Source organism: Olea europaea, chromosome 17 (genome assembly GCF_002742605.1).
Source record: "Olea europaea var. sylvestris chromosome 17, O_europaea_v1, whole genome shotgun sequence".
Classification (NCBI taxonomy): Eukaryota; Viridiplantae; Streptophyta; class Magnoliopsida; order Lamiales; family Oleaceae; genus Olea; species Olea europaea.
Window position 1 is genome coordinate 379647 of NC_036253.1, and position 14581 is coordinate 394227.

Genomic DNA, 14581 nt, shown 5'->3' on the forward strand with positions numbered 1-14581 from the left:
CTTCGTTTGCAAGACTTTAAAACGGTTAGTGAATACAATTCTGAATTGTTCAGAATATGTTCAAAGTTGATTTTGTGTGGAGAAAAAATCACCGATGAAGATATGCTGAAAAAAACTTTTCCCACCTTTCATGCCTCGAATGTGCTCCTGCAGCAACAATATCGTGAGCATGGCTTCAAAAAGTACTCAGAACTTATATCTTGCTTACTAGTTGCCGAGCAAAATACTGAATTGTTGATGAAAAATCATAAATTACGTCCAACTGGTTCTGTACCATTGCCTGAAGTAAATGGTACTACATTGTCTGAAGCAAATACAATATCAAGACAAGGACGTGGACACGGACGTGGACGTGGTATAAATCATGGAAGAAATAATCAACAAAGTTATCAACAACAAGGCAATAAATTCAAAAGGCACAAAGCAAACGAGAGTGACAAATCTAAAAAGAAGCATGAAGAAAGTTGCTTCAGATGTGGAATGAAATGGCATTGGGCACGTACACGTCGTACCTCAAAACATCTTGTGGATCTCTACCAGAGATCAATCAAGGGAAAAGAAAAATTGAAGACTAATTTTGCTGATTATGATGGTCCAATTGATGTGATTCATTTGGATGTCTCCGATTTCTTTACTGATCCAAATGGAAATATTGAACATTTGGTTGGGGGTGGTGTGATAGAAGATATAGATTAATTTACTAGCATTTCTTTCGTTTTAAAAATTCAGTTTAAAATATATTTTTACTTTTCCGCACAAAAAAAATAAAAATAAAACTCTATTATGCACCGTTTATTTTATGATATTAAGTAATGTTTATTTCTTTAAATCTAAATTCAAATTTTTTTTTAAAATTTTGTTTATTTTGTTATATTTATAGATTCATGATGGATAGTCAAAACAGCTGCTTAATTGATAGTGCAACTACACATACTATTTTTCAAGACAAAAAAATACTTTTTGGGCTTAATATTAGCTGAAAATAATGTTAACACGATATCCGGTGCGTCGAATATCATTGAAGGCTCCGGAAGAGCTTGTATTATTTTACCAAATAATACAAAACTATATATTGACAATGCACTTTATTCTAGCAAATTCAGAAGAAATTTGCTTAGTTTTAAAGATATTCGCTGCAATGAATATCACATTGAGACGACGCAAGAAAATAATGTTGAATATCTTTGCATCACTTCTTTTGTATCTGGCAAGAAGCAGATAAAAGAATAATTTCACGCACTCCCGTCTGGCATGTATTTTACATTTATAAAAATGGTCGAATCAAATAATGTTATGAACCAAAAGTTCGTTGATTCAAAAAGTTTTATACTTTAGCATGATCGACTTGGACATTCAGGAGCCATAATGATGCGTCGAATAATAAGCAACTCACATGGACATCCTTTAAAGAATCAGAAGATTCTTTTATTTAATGATTATCCATGTGAAGTTTGTTCGCAAGGCAAGTTAGTCATTAGACCTTCAACTACAAAGGTCAATATTGAATCTCCAACTTTCTTGAAAAGAATACATGGAGATATATGTGAGTCAATACACCCACCATGTGGACCATTTATTACTTTATGGTATTAATTGAATCTTCTACAAGATGGTCACATGTTTGCCCACTTTCAACTAGGAATGTAGCATTTGCTAGACTACTTGCTCAAATCATAAAATTGCGAGCATAATTCCTCGATTACTCAATCAAGACTATTCGTCTTGACAATGCTGATAAATTTAGATCAGAAGCATTTGATAATTATTGTATGTCAATTGGGATTGAAATTGAACATTTAGTTGCACATGTTCATACACAAAATGTTTAGCGGAATCGTTTATTAAACGTCTACAACTTATTATTAGACCATTATTTATGAAAACAAAACTCCCAACTTCTATTTGGGATCATGCCATATTACATGCTGCATCATTGGTTCGTATAAGACAAACTGCCTGTCATCAATATTCACATTTGCAACTTACATTTGGTCATGAACCTGATATTTCTCACATACGGATTTTTGGTTGTGCTGTCCAAGTTCCTATTTCACCCCCCCCACAACGTACTAAAATGGGTCCCCAACGAAGACATGGGATTTATGTGGGTTTTGATTCACAATCTATTATTAGATATCTTGAACTTTTAACGAGTGACTTATTTACAGCACGTTTTACATATTGTTATTTTGATGAAATCACTTTCCCAACTTTGAGAGGAGAAAAACTACATCCTGAAAAATAAGATAGAATTTCTTGGAATGAAACAACTCTATCTCACTTTGATCCTCGCAGCAATCAATGTGAACAAGAGGTTGAAAAAATCATTCATTTGCAAAGAGTTGCAATTCAACTACCTGGTGTATTTATTGACACGAGAAAAGTGACAAAGTCATATATTCCAGCAGAAAATATGGCAGCAAAAATTAATGTCCCTGCAGGACAATCTGCTGTGGCAAATGAATCTCAAATACGCTAGAAGTGTGGTCGACTAGTTGGTTCAAAAGACTCTGTACTTTGAAAAAGAAGAGTACGGGAGAAAAACCAATCAAAACTTCAGAAGAAAAGATTGATCAATCAAATATTGAATGTACAGTTCCTGAAGAACCAGAGGTGTCCGAAAATAATGAGATCTCAATAAATTATATGATATCTCATAAATTATGGGAACGGAATAATATTGTTATAGACAATATTTTCGCCTTTAACATGGCTCTTGATATTATGCAAAACGAGGATCCTGAACCACAGTCTGTTAATGACTGTCGACATAGAAATGATTGGCCAAAATGGAAAGAAGCCATACAGATAGAATTGAATTCTTTGGAGAAACGAAAAGTGTTTGGACTAGTAGTTCGAACACCTGAAAATGTAATCCCTGTTGGATACAAATGGGTTTTTGTACGAAAGAGAAATGAGAATAATGAAATTACAAGATACAAAACCCGACTAGTGGCTCAAGGTTTCTCCCAAAGACTGAAAATTGATTATGAGGAAACATATTCTCCCGTAATGGATACCATTACTTTTAGGTTCTTAATTAGTTTGACCGTATCACAAGGGCTCGATATGCGCCTTGTGGATGTAGTGACTGCCTACCTATATGGTTCACTTGACAGAGACATACATATGAAAGTCCCTGAAGGATTTAAGGTGCCAGGAATAAATGATACATGTCTGAGAACTATATTATCAATTAAATTGCAAAAATCATTATATGGATTGAAACAATCCGGACGCATGTGATATAATCGCCTTAGCGAATATTTGTTGAAAGAGGATTATAAAAATGACGATATTTGCCCATGTGTTTTCATAAAGAAAACAAATATTGGATTTGCAATTGTGGCAGTTTATGTTGATGATTTAAATTTAATTGAAACTCCTGAAGGGCTCAACAAAATTGCAGATTATTTGAGAAATGAATTTGAGATGAAAGATTTGAGGAAAACCAAATTTTATCTTGGATTACAAATTGAACATTTTCCAGAGGGATTATTTGTTCATCAATCTACTTATACAGAAAAAGTCTTGAAACACTTTTATATGGATAATGCACATCCATTGTCATCACCTATGGTTGTTCAATCACTTGATATGAAAAAAGATCCATTTCGTCCACTTGAAGATGGAGAAAAGATTCTTGGTCCTGAAGTACCATACCTTAGTGCAATTGGAGTATTAACTTATCTTGCAAATTGCACTTGACCTGACATAGCTTTTTCTGCAAATCTCCTTGCAAGATATAGCTCTACACCAATTCAAAGGCATTGGAATGGTGTTAAACATATTTTTCGTTACCTAAAAGGTACTATTGATATGGGACTATTTTATTCTCAAAAGTCAGGATCTGCTTTAGTGGGATATGTAGATGCAGGTTATCTCTCTGATCCACATAAAGCTAAATCACAAACATGATATGTGTTTACACGTGAATGAACAGCTATATTATGGAAATTTGTGAAGCAATCCTTGACATCAACATCCTCAAATCATTTTGAGATTAATGTAATCCATGAAGCAGGGCGAGAATGTGTATGGTTGAGGAATATGACCCATCATATCCAATCATCATGTGGATTGACTTCAACAAAAGATGGTCCAACAATTTTGTTTGAAGATAATGCAGCTTGTATCGCACGACTTAAGGGAGGCTATATCAAAGGCGACAGGACGAAACATATTTCTCCAAAATTCTTTCATACACATGAACTTCAGAAGGATGGTGACATTGATATTCAACAAAATCGCTCAAGTGACAATGTGGCTGATCTATTCACAAAAGCGCTGCCAATATCTACATTCAAGAAATTAGTTCTTGAGATTGGAATGCGTTGACTCAAAGATTTTCAGTGATCAACATCAGGGGGAGTAACTGTACTCTTTTTCCTTCACTTAGGTTTTATCCCATTGGGTTTTCCTAGCAAGGTTTTAATGAGGAAGCATTTAATTTTAATACTCCAAAATAACTGTACTCTTTTTCCTTCGTTTGATTTTTTTCCCATTGGATTTTTATCAAACAAGGTTTTAACGAGATAGGTATTTTGTAATATGTCATTGAAGGGGGAGTATTATAAATAAAAAGTCCATTAAAGTTTATTAGTGAATGACATTTGTACCCCTGTAACCCTAGAAATTATTACCATTATATCCCTGATTCTTACCTATAAATATAGGACTTTGGTTTTCAATAATACACACAAAAGTTTATTGAGCTTTCTCTATTTTTTTTGAGTTTTCTCTATTCTCTTTTCCTCTCATTTTATAACAGTTCTCATTATTTTTATTATCCAAAAAATTTACTGTTGAGACTGATAATTCTCAAGTTGCAGGATTAGTTAAGAATAAACTACCATCAGAACCTCAATACAGAAGGCTCCATAGATTGCAAGCTTATTTAACATTTTATAACTTTGATATTGTCCATATTAAAGGAGTTAATATTTTTTTTTGCAGATTTTCTTAGCAGAAATATAGAATTTGCTGATGGATAAAACCAAGGTCACGGAATTATACCGATCCATCCTACATATACAAAAAAGGACAGATTTTCTTAAAAAAGAATCCGAAGATATAAACTCTGGAATAACCCAGATCTCAGAGATGTTCAACTCAAATATAAAAATATTGTTGAGTATCACTACTGAACATCATAAATATGCCATAGAACTCAAAAATCAAGTTGATGCTATTGCAGCACAACTAAAAGATATACTTACTGTCTGAGACAGATATACCAAAGAGTTCAGAAATGAGTTTTCCAAATCAATACCAAATAGGGACAGCTGGAAGCAGCAGTGGTCCCAGACGTGACAACATACTAACTGATAATAAAGGAGATTCTATTTCAGTATCATCAACCAAAAAGTTATGATACATGGAGATAAAAGAGATACCAAAACAATCAGCATCATAGACCAAGAAAATAAAATCCCTTTAGAACCAAAAGAAGAAAAATATGCCGAAATAGTCAAAATTGCTTATGAAATAAAAATGAGTGATTTATATTTCATCTCTCCGAAATATAATGTTTGTCCCAGAATAACAGCCATGGAAGGAGGAGACCCCTCATTTATAAAAATTATGACAGACTATGGATTCATGGATTTGACATATCCATGAAAAGATTTGATTGAAATTTCAAAGTTTGATGACATATTCATAAAAGAAGTATCCAGATTGACCAAGGGACGGAAAATATATTTGAAATTCTATTCAATAAGTCCAGAATACGATGGAGTTATTTACCATTCAGTTGAACACATAATCTCAATTGGATATGTTGCAGCTAATTTCCAAATAGATGTTACAGAAAATAATAGAAAAATTCCGATAGTGACAAAATCATGGATCAGGCATGGGAGAGCACTTGAAATTAAAGTCATCTACAATATTGCCTAAAAATTGTTTGATAAAAAATTTTCATGCTTGTGCCAAATATGAAAATTGGATGCTAGTATCCAATGGAGGATATGGAAAATCAGAAATTTTAAAGGACTATATTACAAGATTCGATATACATCAATTTCTAGGATGTCCTACTACTATAAAAGAATCCTACCAGCTAAGGGAGTGTCCCAACTGCATATAAAGAAATAAAGGAAGATGACAATAATAGAGCACCTTTGATAAAGGGATATGGAGAACAATAATACAGCTGCATGTGAAGACATTGAAAAAAGAGAGCAATAATAGAAAAGGATATTCTTTGAATAAAAAGTTGAATCAGCATGTGAAGATGTAGGCCCAAGGAGAAAAATAATAAAGAGATAAGTGTGTCTTTGTTGATGTACTCAATGATGTAATAGAGTCTCATAAACTTGTATAAATAGAGACATTGTCATAGACGGAGATCATGTCATCTTATCTTAAAATCTCGAGTTGTAAACAATAGTTACTCTTAAAATCATTTCCAGTTTGAAAAACCAGTTTTTTCTGTAAATCCCTTTGTACTAAATAGAAGTCTTGTATAAATAGAAATAAAACTCCAATATTTTGAGATCAATATGAGTTTTAAAATCTTTATTCCCATAGATTCTTGAAGGATCTAATAAAATGTTTCCTTCTTATTTTAGTAAAAAGAAAGTTTTTTTTTAACAGAAGTCTAGAATTTTATTCTTTAAAAGTTGATACAGTAAAAGCAAGTAGCTGAAATAGTAACAATTTCATGAATACAGGAGGTCGTTGAAGGAAGCAGTTTACAAATTCAGAGTTTGAAGGTCACTCAATTCTAAGAATAAAAGTCTAGATCAAATCTAAGGTAAAACTATTAAATTATTGCTAAAATTAGAATGAATCCTTTTAAGATCTTAAAGAATCGTAGGAATTAATCGATGATTATTTGTATGAATAAATGACAGGATACACAATTGAAGGATTAGATAATTTATTAGAAAGAATGTTAGAAAAAATAAAGAATATTATTTCTCAATTAGGAAATATAAATTTGAAGAATATAGTATTTTAATTAGAAAATATGAAATATATGTTGCAAATTATTCTTATTTGTTAGATCATAGAATGGATTTATATTCAAATATTAAAAATAGAAGATAAAATGTTTAAAAAATTATGATATATATTGCAATATAGAAATAATAATTTCATTAAGGGTAATATATACCTTTCAATAAAAAGGAATAATGATAGGCCAAATAAAAAAATCTCCCATAATAATTTAGCACTAGTAATTTTTAGGGAAAATTGCAGCAGCGGTCCCTAATATTTTCATTTTTTACAAATTTTACCCCTATCCTTCATTTTGCGTCAACGAATGTTTCTAACCTTTCATAAATATACACCTAAGATCCATCTGAATGGAAGGTGTCCAAAACACCGTCAGTTGACATGGAGTTAAGGAACCAACGTCCAATTAAAACGTCCAAAAATATCATCTAGAAAGGTATGAACATTCAATAAAATCATCACGGTAGCAAATAGTTCAAGAAATTTTTCCGGTCAATTGACGGTATTTCGGACGATTTCCGTCCAAGTGGACTTCGGTGCATATTTATGAAAGTTTAGGGACCTTCGCTGACATAAAATGAAGGTTAGAATAGAGTCTGTAAAAAATAAAAATGTTAGGGATAGCTGTTGCAATTTTTCCTAATTTTTATATTAATAATTTCACACCAGTAATTTTTAAATAAATAATTAGTTAAAAAGATTTAAGATTTTGAAATCTAATTCTAATGAAATTTGAAACAAAAAATCTGAATTCTATTTTCATTTTCATAATAAATAATTTTAATATTATTTTTGTTATTTTGAAAGATATGAATTTAAATTAATGAATTTGTTTAAATAAAATCATTCAAAATGGCTAAAATATTTTTTAAAGAAAAATTATTGAAAATAATAGATTCCATAATTTGTTACATAATCTCATAAGATATAAAAGTAGGAATAATATCAAATACATCCCTCAACTAATTGACAATAGCAGAGACAACCCGCATGTTTTTAAAAATTACAAAAACTCCTATAAAATCACTTTATAAGTATAATTTGAGGAAAGCAACAAATGACTGAGTTGTTTCTTCATTGAGTTACTTTCTAATGCATACAAATGGCAAAACAAGAAAATCCTTTAGAAACTATTGATTGATCGTCCATTATTCTTCAAAATTGCTACTCCTTTCGCAGCGGTTTTATTCATGTTGGTGCATTATGTCGAGCTTCACAACATCAGCTGTGCACTTTCTGCTGAGAATCCCCCCGCCCCCTAGCAGTCGACCCTTATTCCCTTTCATCCGGAGCTGCCATAACTAGGGATTATCATGCTATACTTGCGGGGAAGGAAAACGAGCAACTTATGCTATAGTAGCTACCGTTTTACTGACTCTAGTATTTACTGGTGCATTCTCCTCGAACAAGTATCCTGTTGTACTACAGCTATTTGCTACCTCCTCAAGCATTCTCGGGGTACACCAAAATCCTTTTTGGGAAAGACAACCTCTCGTCTCCAAGGATCGTTATGTAACTTGTAGTGCAAAACCTTGTCATATATTCAAAAATCAGTTCAACTATTATCTGATGATAATTTAAAGGTTTAAATTTGAAATATATATATAGCAGCAAACGTGTCGCTTGAACCCTTAATAGAGATATAATGAATTTGGTGTATAGATTTCAATTCACAACCTCGAATAAGCTATAGCTTCACCTAGGATTCATTAGCCTTGATATCTTTGACTACACAAAAGTATTGAAAGGCAACTCACCTAATTGCTTAAACTACGTTACTTTATCCATCAGGGAGGAACTTATGTACTGCGTCTTCAGTGAATAATAGCCTCGGTTGTTAATACAATTAGATTATCAAGTGAATAATAGCCTCGGTTGTTAATACAATTAGATTATCAAGATAACTTCATGTCATGTTTCCTTTTCTAAGTTAAAAAGAACTGTAAAAATTGCTTACAAGAAATTTCCAGGTGTAGATTTTACCTGTATGAGTGTGGCAAAGACATCATCTTCACTTAGTTCTGAGAACTTCCGAGCCCAGTCCTCAACCAATCCAAGTGTAGCATTTTGTCTCTCGGCTTCAAGTAAAACAGAATCACGATACAAGAATCTCTGCCAAATCTTCCTCACATTTGCCAACTTGAATTCGACCTCTGTCTCGTTAAATCTCTACATGAGTTAAACACTAAATATGTCAAATTCGGCAAGCTTTAAAGAAAAATTTCCAGAAAGTATGATGTAAGTTCCATATATAAACAGAAGACTGTAAGCAAATACCCGCAGAATGTTTATCAAATTTGGAATATCATCTTCATGAATTCTAACGGAAAAGCTTTCAAGGTTGAAAACATTCTCATATGGCAAGTAGATCCCATCCTGGAAGATTGAAAACTAGTATTTAATTATAAGCAATTAAATTCGATGAATAAATGACATTCAAATAAGATACATACAACAGCAACAACTCAAAAAAACTTGTCGCTTTCAAATGGTGGTATACGTCCCCAAAAATCACAACTAAATATTGAAGTGTATGCCACAACCCACAACTAGCAATTTATTTGGCAAACCATGAGTTGACAAGTAGAACATGGCTTGTGCTGAGCTTATGATATATACACTTTTCTAGTAAGAGGACATTTTGTTAAGCTTTAATGGTTCACTTACAAGTAAATAAGTTTTAAAATAAGATTTTTCTTTATTGATCAAAATTAGAAATGAGTATGTTAATTTTGAGAGTACGGTTAGAGTTACTTTCAAAACAAGTAACATGTTTGGAAACAAAAAGCTAGGTAACTTTTACTTATTTAAAGCTTGGCCAAAATTGCAATTGTGCATGGAATAAGTGCCAAGTAGGGGACCTGAATGACCACGGGGATGCAGCCTTGCAGAATGCTATCTTCCATTCGGCCGCTCCATCCATCTCCAGGCATAACCCCACAGAAAACAGAACTTGCCAATTCCTCATTATAATGATCAGTACGCAGCGGAGTTACAACCACATCTTCTGCATGTTGTTTCCCAAGCTTTCCTTTCTTGTTAGGACTTGAACCAAACTCTTCAGCAACTTTCTGCCTTATGCCCATGCTATACCTGAATATCATCACCACCTAGCCAATCAAATTTCGTATATAATCCAAATGAAGTATTGAGACCATTTGGCAAACTGGAAATTCCAACCTAAAAATTCATGCTACCTCCAACATCATATCAGATAATTTTGCAGCACATATTACAATATCAGCGTGTTTAACTAGCTTACGTTGCTTCAGGTCTTCCATGTTCATAAGCCGGACCAAGATTTCCATTAAAATAGAATAGTGTCTTCCGCTCCTTGCGAGGCCTGCACAAATAATATCCTTTGACTATAATCATTTAAGTGTAAACAAAAACAAGAATTAACCATATGATCACAAAAGCACATGTAGGACTCAATCCATTAATCCATAATGATCAATGCGGGTACCTGGCCCAAAGTTTAGAATTCAGGGAACCTTCATCAGGCTGCTTCCAGGCAGGAAGTACAAGGTCTTTATGCGGATCAAAGCATGGATGATTCCCTCTTCTTTGAGAAGAAATCTGATTCCAACTATCAGCCCCATATGCTGTTGTTGAATAGTTGTACTTTGAATTTGTATTGCCCCAGTGGACTAACATCATACTGTTCCATATTTCCTTAGGTGCATAGCAAGCACCTTCATCCCATGAAAAGGACTGCCTTGAGACACATAGACAACATCATTAGTTTGGAGATAAAGAATTTATTTTTTTTAATTTCACGTACAGGAGATAGATTCTGCAGTTCTTCACACAAAATATCCGCAGTATTGTATTGAATAGTGGCATCATACCCAGATGTGATCTCTTCCAGATGAGCGGTTCCAGTAAGGATATTGCACCATTATGTGATCATATGCTTTCTTGTAGAATTCTAGAGCTAGTGAACTTCTTAACCCCTGGTGATCCTGGAATGGGATGGAGACATAAGGGATTCCGTAAAATTCGTAATTTCAACGCATGCAACATATTCTACAACCAAAATAATATAGAATGCTTATAGATCATATTAAAAAGAAATAGGTGGTATAGAATCTCCATATCCTATTGCTTACTTATAAGGGTATCTTTACCTTCATACTCAAGTGTGGAGCATCATCAGCACGAGTTATGATACACATATCAAGCACTGGAACAAAGAAGTAATCTGCTTCGTCGCCATTTAATGTTCTATAAGGGCTCGCTAATATACTTTCATAGATTGCCATCTGCCACAAGAAAGCCCTTAGATCATTATTATGCGCTTAATAACAATATTTTTATTTAGTAGTATCGCCTAGATCCAATGATACCTGTGCACCATACAGATGATCGGTCCATATTGTAGCATTCCTATGATCATAGATTCTATTTACACACTCGAACTTGAAGTGTCGTCCCTGCAATGACAAGAAAGTCAATAGAAAAAATGAGTGTTCTTTATACAGATAGAGAAGGCACAGAAGGGATTTACCTCTAGGAGAAGACTATTGAAGTCAGGAGGCAAATCATAAACATATATAAGGGGTCTGTTCTTTTCAACTATAGCATTAAGATTGAAAAGATTTCTCAAGGTTCGTGAACTATCTGGAACATTAATACGTGCAGGTCGAAGCCACCTGGGCCACTCTCTAATGGATGATAAAGCAGATGGAACACTGCAATCCACTCCATACCAGCCATGTTTACACTGCAGATATACAGTTAAATTGTGCATTTATTAGAATACTATTGTCCCAGATTCAACCGAAAACCCTCCAGGCATAACATTTAACAGAAGTTTTATTATGAGTAAAAACTATAAAGTAGAAAAATAGATAATTACATAAATAAGAACACATACAAATATGTGTACAAACCCACGCACATATTCAAACAACAAAGTGTTTGAAGCTCTATCTCTGCACTCAATAGTAAAAGCTTGCTTATAATGAGATAACAATGTGAATCAACCAAAGAAATTATGTAGAATGTGATGCTTAATTCTACCTGACAAAACCCACCCCGGCACTGTCCATTGCCAGAGCATTGATTTATACAGACACTTTCTACTGGTGTTTCACAGAATCGACCCCAAAGACCATCATACTTGCAATCGCATTCCTCTTTAAAATGCACCTTGGAGGCATAGGCTTCAGCAGGATCCACGTTACACCATCCTCGTATACTAACGTTGGTAGTGAAAATATCAAGATCAGGTTTTGTCCAATCAATCAGAGATGGAGCACCAGGTTGACTAGGCAAGCTATACCATTACAAAACAACTAATTACTAAGGCGCTCATCAATCGAATAAATATAGCAGTATGCATTATAAATTTACATGTGCTTACTTTATTCTAAACCCACATCCCTCAGCAACAGGACGATTAGGGTATTTTGTGCCTTCTCCACAAAAGCACATGGCTCTGGTAGTGTCACAGTGAGCCGAGCAAATAGACACAAGCCAATGCCCATATGGCTCATCTTTTGATCCAGGGTAGTTGCAGCTTAAATTTAGTCTTTCTAAACATCCTTCCCCTGCCACCAGTGATTATCATCGTTACAACTCCAAACATTGGAATTTAGATAATTTAGAAAATGAATTGTTACTTGGGGATATCAAAGAAACGGATTAGCATAATATTTCAGGAATTAAATGATTAAGCAATTGGATATGCGCAAAGATACCGTCATTGGGGGGAAAAATATGTGAAGAAATTACTTTTTGAGGCAAAAAGCTATCAAAAAGGACTAACCACTGAAGCCGTGAAAGCAGTTGCATTGACTCAGTTCATAATTACAAACGCCCTGACCGCTACACTCGTTTTTGCAGCTGTTGCCACCAATTTTCTGGTCACAGTTTACATAGAGTAAGCATAACTGATCTCCAAAATCTAGAATTTGAAACAAACATGTAATTGCTAGAAGGGTAAATCAATTTGACATAAGGGCTCAAGAGTTTAACCTCTAGATGTGAGGTTAAAATACATAATACAAACAAGAAATTCAAAAAAATATATATCCCTGAAGTTCATCAGGTACAATACCTCAACAATTTTCACCACTTTGGTATTCGAATTACATCCAGATAACCATCGTCCAATTTCAGCTTTCCACGGAGCACCACGATGAGAAACAGCATTATGCAAGTCAGCTGGAAATTGGACGTTTAAATCAACCATAGGCTGCAAGTTTTGACCAGTGTCCTCATTGCTTCCTTCAATTGACCCATTTACTGGAAATGTCAGCTTGCCACATCGAATGGGTCCATTAATAGGTGTGCTTTTCTTGATTTTCTCAGTGGATCCATCTACTGGTACACAAGAAGTATGACCCTGACTGAGGCTAAAATAGTCAGGAGAAGGAACCACGGGATATAGGAAAAAATGAACAACCGAGAGTGATGCAAAAATCAAGGCAATAGTTGCTGCCAGGGTATATGAGCACTTCCATTTCTGGATACAAAACATGACCCTGTAAACCCTTCTCCTTCAAATCAAAATATCATATTCCAATATGTTCCTCTACTCTACAAGCTGTTGATAGACTGTCAAGATATCAACTACTACTCAGCCTTCCAAAAAACAGAGTCCTATAAATAAGTAAGCAAATTAAATGAATTTGACAAAATAATCACAAACTCATCAAAATATACATTACAAGAATAACAGGAAAAGTAAAAAATAAATCCCATTTCCACAACTCATTAAAACCCTAGTGTAACATCATGACCGTCGTGAGAATCGTACAATAAATTTAAAAGGCAACATTTTTATAACCGTAGTATTCAATAAAAAAAGGGATGGAACGGAAAAACACTGAATATGTCATGAAATGAAAGATGATTAAATAACAGAATAATTCAAATTGCTCAATTCAACATATACAAACAATTTGAAACATTCATTAGATCTACTAAAGCTATATTCAAAGACTCAATAACCTAGACAACCATTGCATATAACCAAAAGTCATACAAAACCACATAATTAGAGGTAAATTTCAATATAACTGAAGACTCATTAACGCTAGAGCAGACCGAGAGAGATTGCCAATTGACTATGGGAAAATTCTCAGTTTTCAGGTGGACCCATGTGGAAACTGATCAATATAAACCTATAAATACAAGAATGTACATGGTGTAGTTTAATACAAATTTATATACACAGGTATGACGTGTGAGAGAGAAAATGTCATAATCAATGTGGAAGCAGCCAAAGTTCGAACAGAATGAGCATTGAAAAGTGGGAATTTAGAATTTACTTTAAGAATTTGAGGGTAAAAACCAATAATTGGTGGAAAGAGCCTTCTGATATCTATTAGCCATTGTTGAGAATAGAAGGGATGCGTAACAGTAAAAACGATAAAGATTTATTTATGTAAATAAGTCAAAAAGTAGCATATTTTTTTTTAAGCTTCTATTCATAATACAATATATAATTGGGTTAATTAAATGATTACTGAACTTTATTAATTATTGCTATTTAATAACTGAATTTAATAATATATCTCAAAGGTCATTGAACTTTATCAAATGTTACAACTTCATAAATGAATTTTGAAAGTATATCTCAATGGTCATTGAACTATACACTTTG

At 33.6% G+C, this 14581-nt stretch overlaps 1 protein-coding gene across 2 annotated transcripts; it reads right to left on the minus strand.

The window, feature by feature from the left end:
* Positions 1–7906: 7906 nt before the first annotated feature.
* On the minus strand, positions 7907–14309 carry LOC111365903. 2 transcript variants are annotated; one of them, XM_022986453.1, is made up of 15 exons: positions 14247–14309; positions 13031–13575; positions 12740–12833; positions 12335–12521; positions 11992–12247; positions 11477–11692; positions 11316–11402; positions 11097–11231; positions 10818–10931; positions 10433–10680; positions 10229–10309; positions 9828–10059; positions 9244–9342; positions 8950–9135; positions 7907–8497 (listed from the first exon to the last, which is right to left on the minus strand). In XM_022986453.1, the coding sequence occupies exons 2-15, from the start codon at positions 13451–13453 to the stop codon at positions 8402–8404; spliced, it is 2454 nt and encodes an 817-aa protein (XP_022842221.1). In that variant the 5' UTR covers positions 13454–13575; positions 14247–14309; the 3' UTR covers positions 7907–8401. The 2 variants fall into 2 exon arrangements, with proteins under 2 accessions (XP_022842221.1, XP_022842220.1); XM_022986452.1 differs by lacking the exon at positions 14247–14309 and adding an exon at positions 14023–14220.
* Positions 14310–14581: the final 272 nt, after the last annotated feature.

Bases quoted from the DNA above. Each gene is read 5' to 3' on its own strand.
- LOC111365903 (XM_022986453.1), bottom strand. From the start codon at position 13,453: ATGTTTTGTATCCAGAAATGGAAGTGCTCATATACCCTGGCAGCAACT. The intron at 12,834-13,030 runs GTATTGTACCTG...AACTGTGACCAG, and splicing joins AAGTGGTGAAAATTGTTGAG to AAAATTGGTGGCAACAGCTG. The intron at 10,310-10,432 runs GTACCCGCATTG...TTATTTGTGCAG, and splicing joins AATTCTAAACTTTGGGCCAG to GCCTCGCAAGGAGCGGAAGA.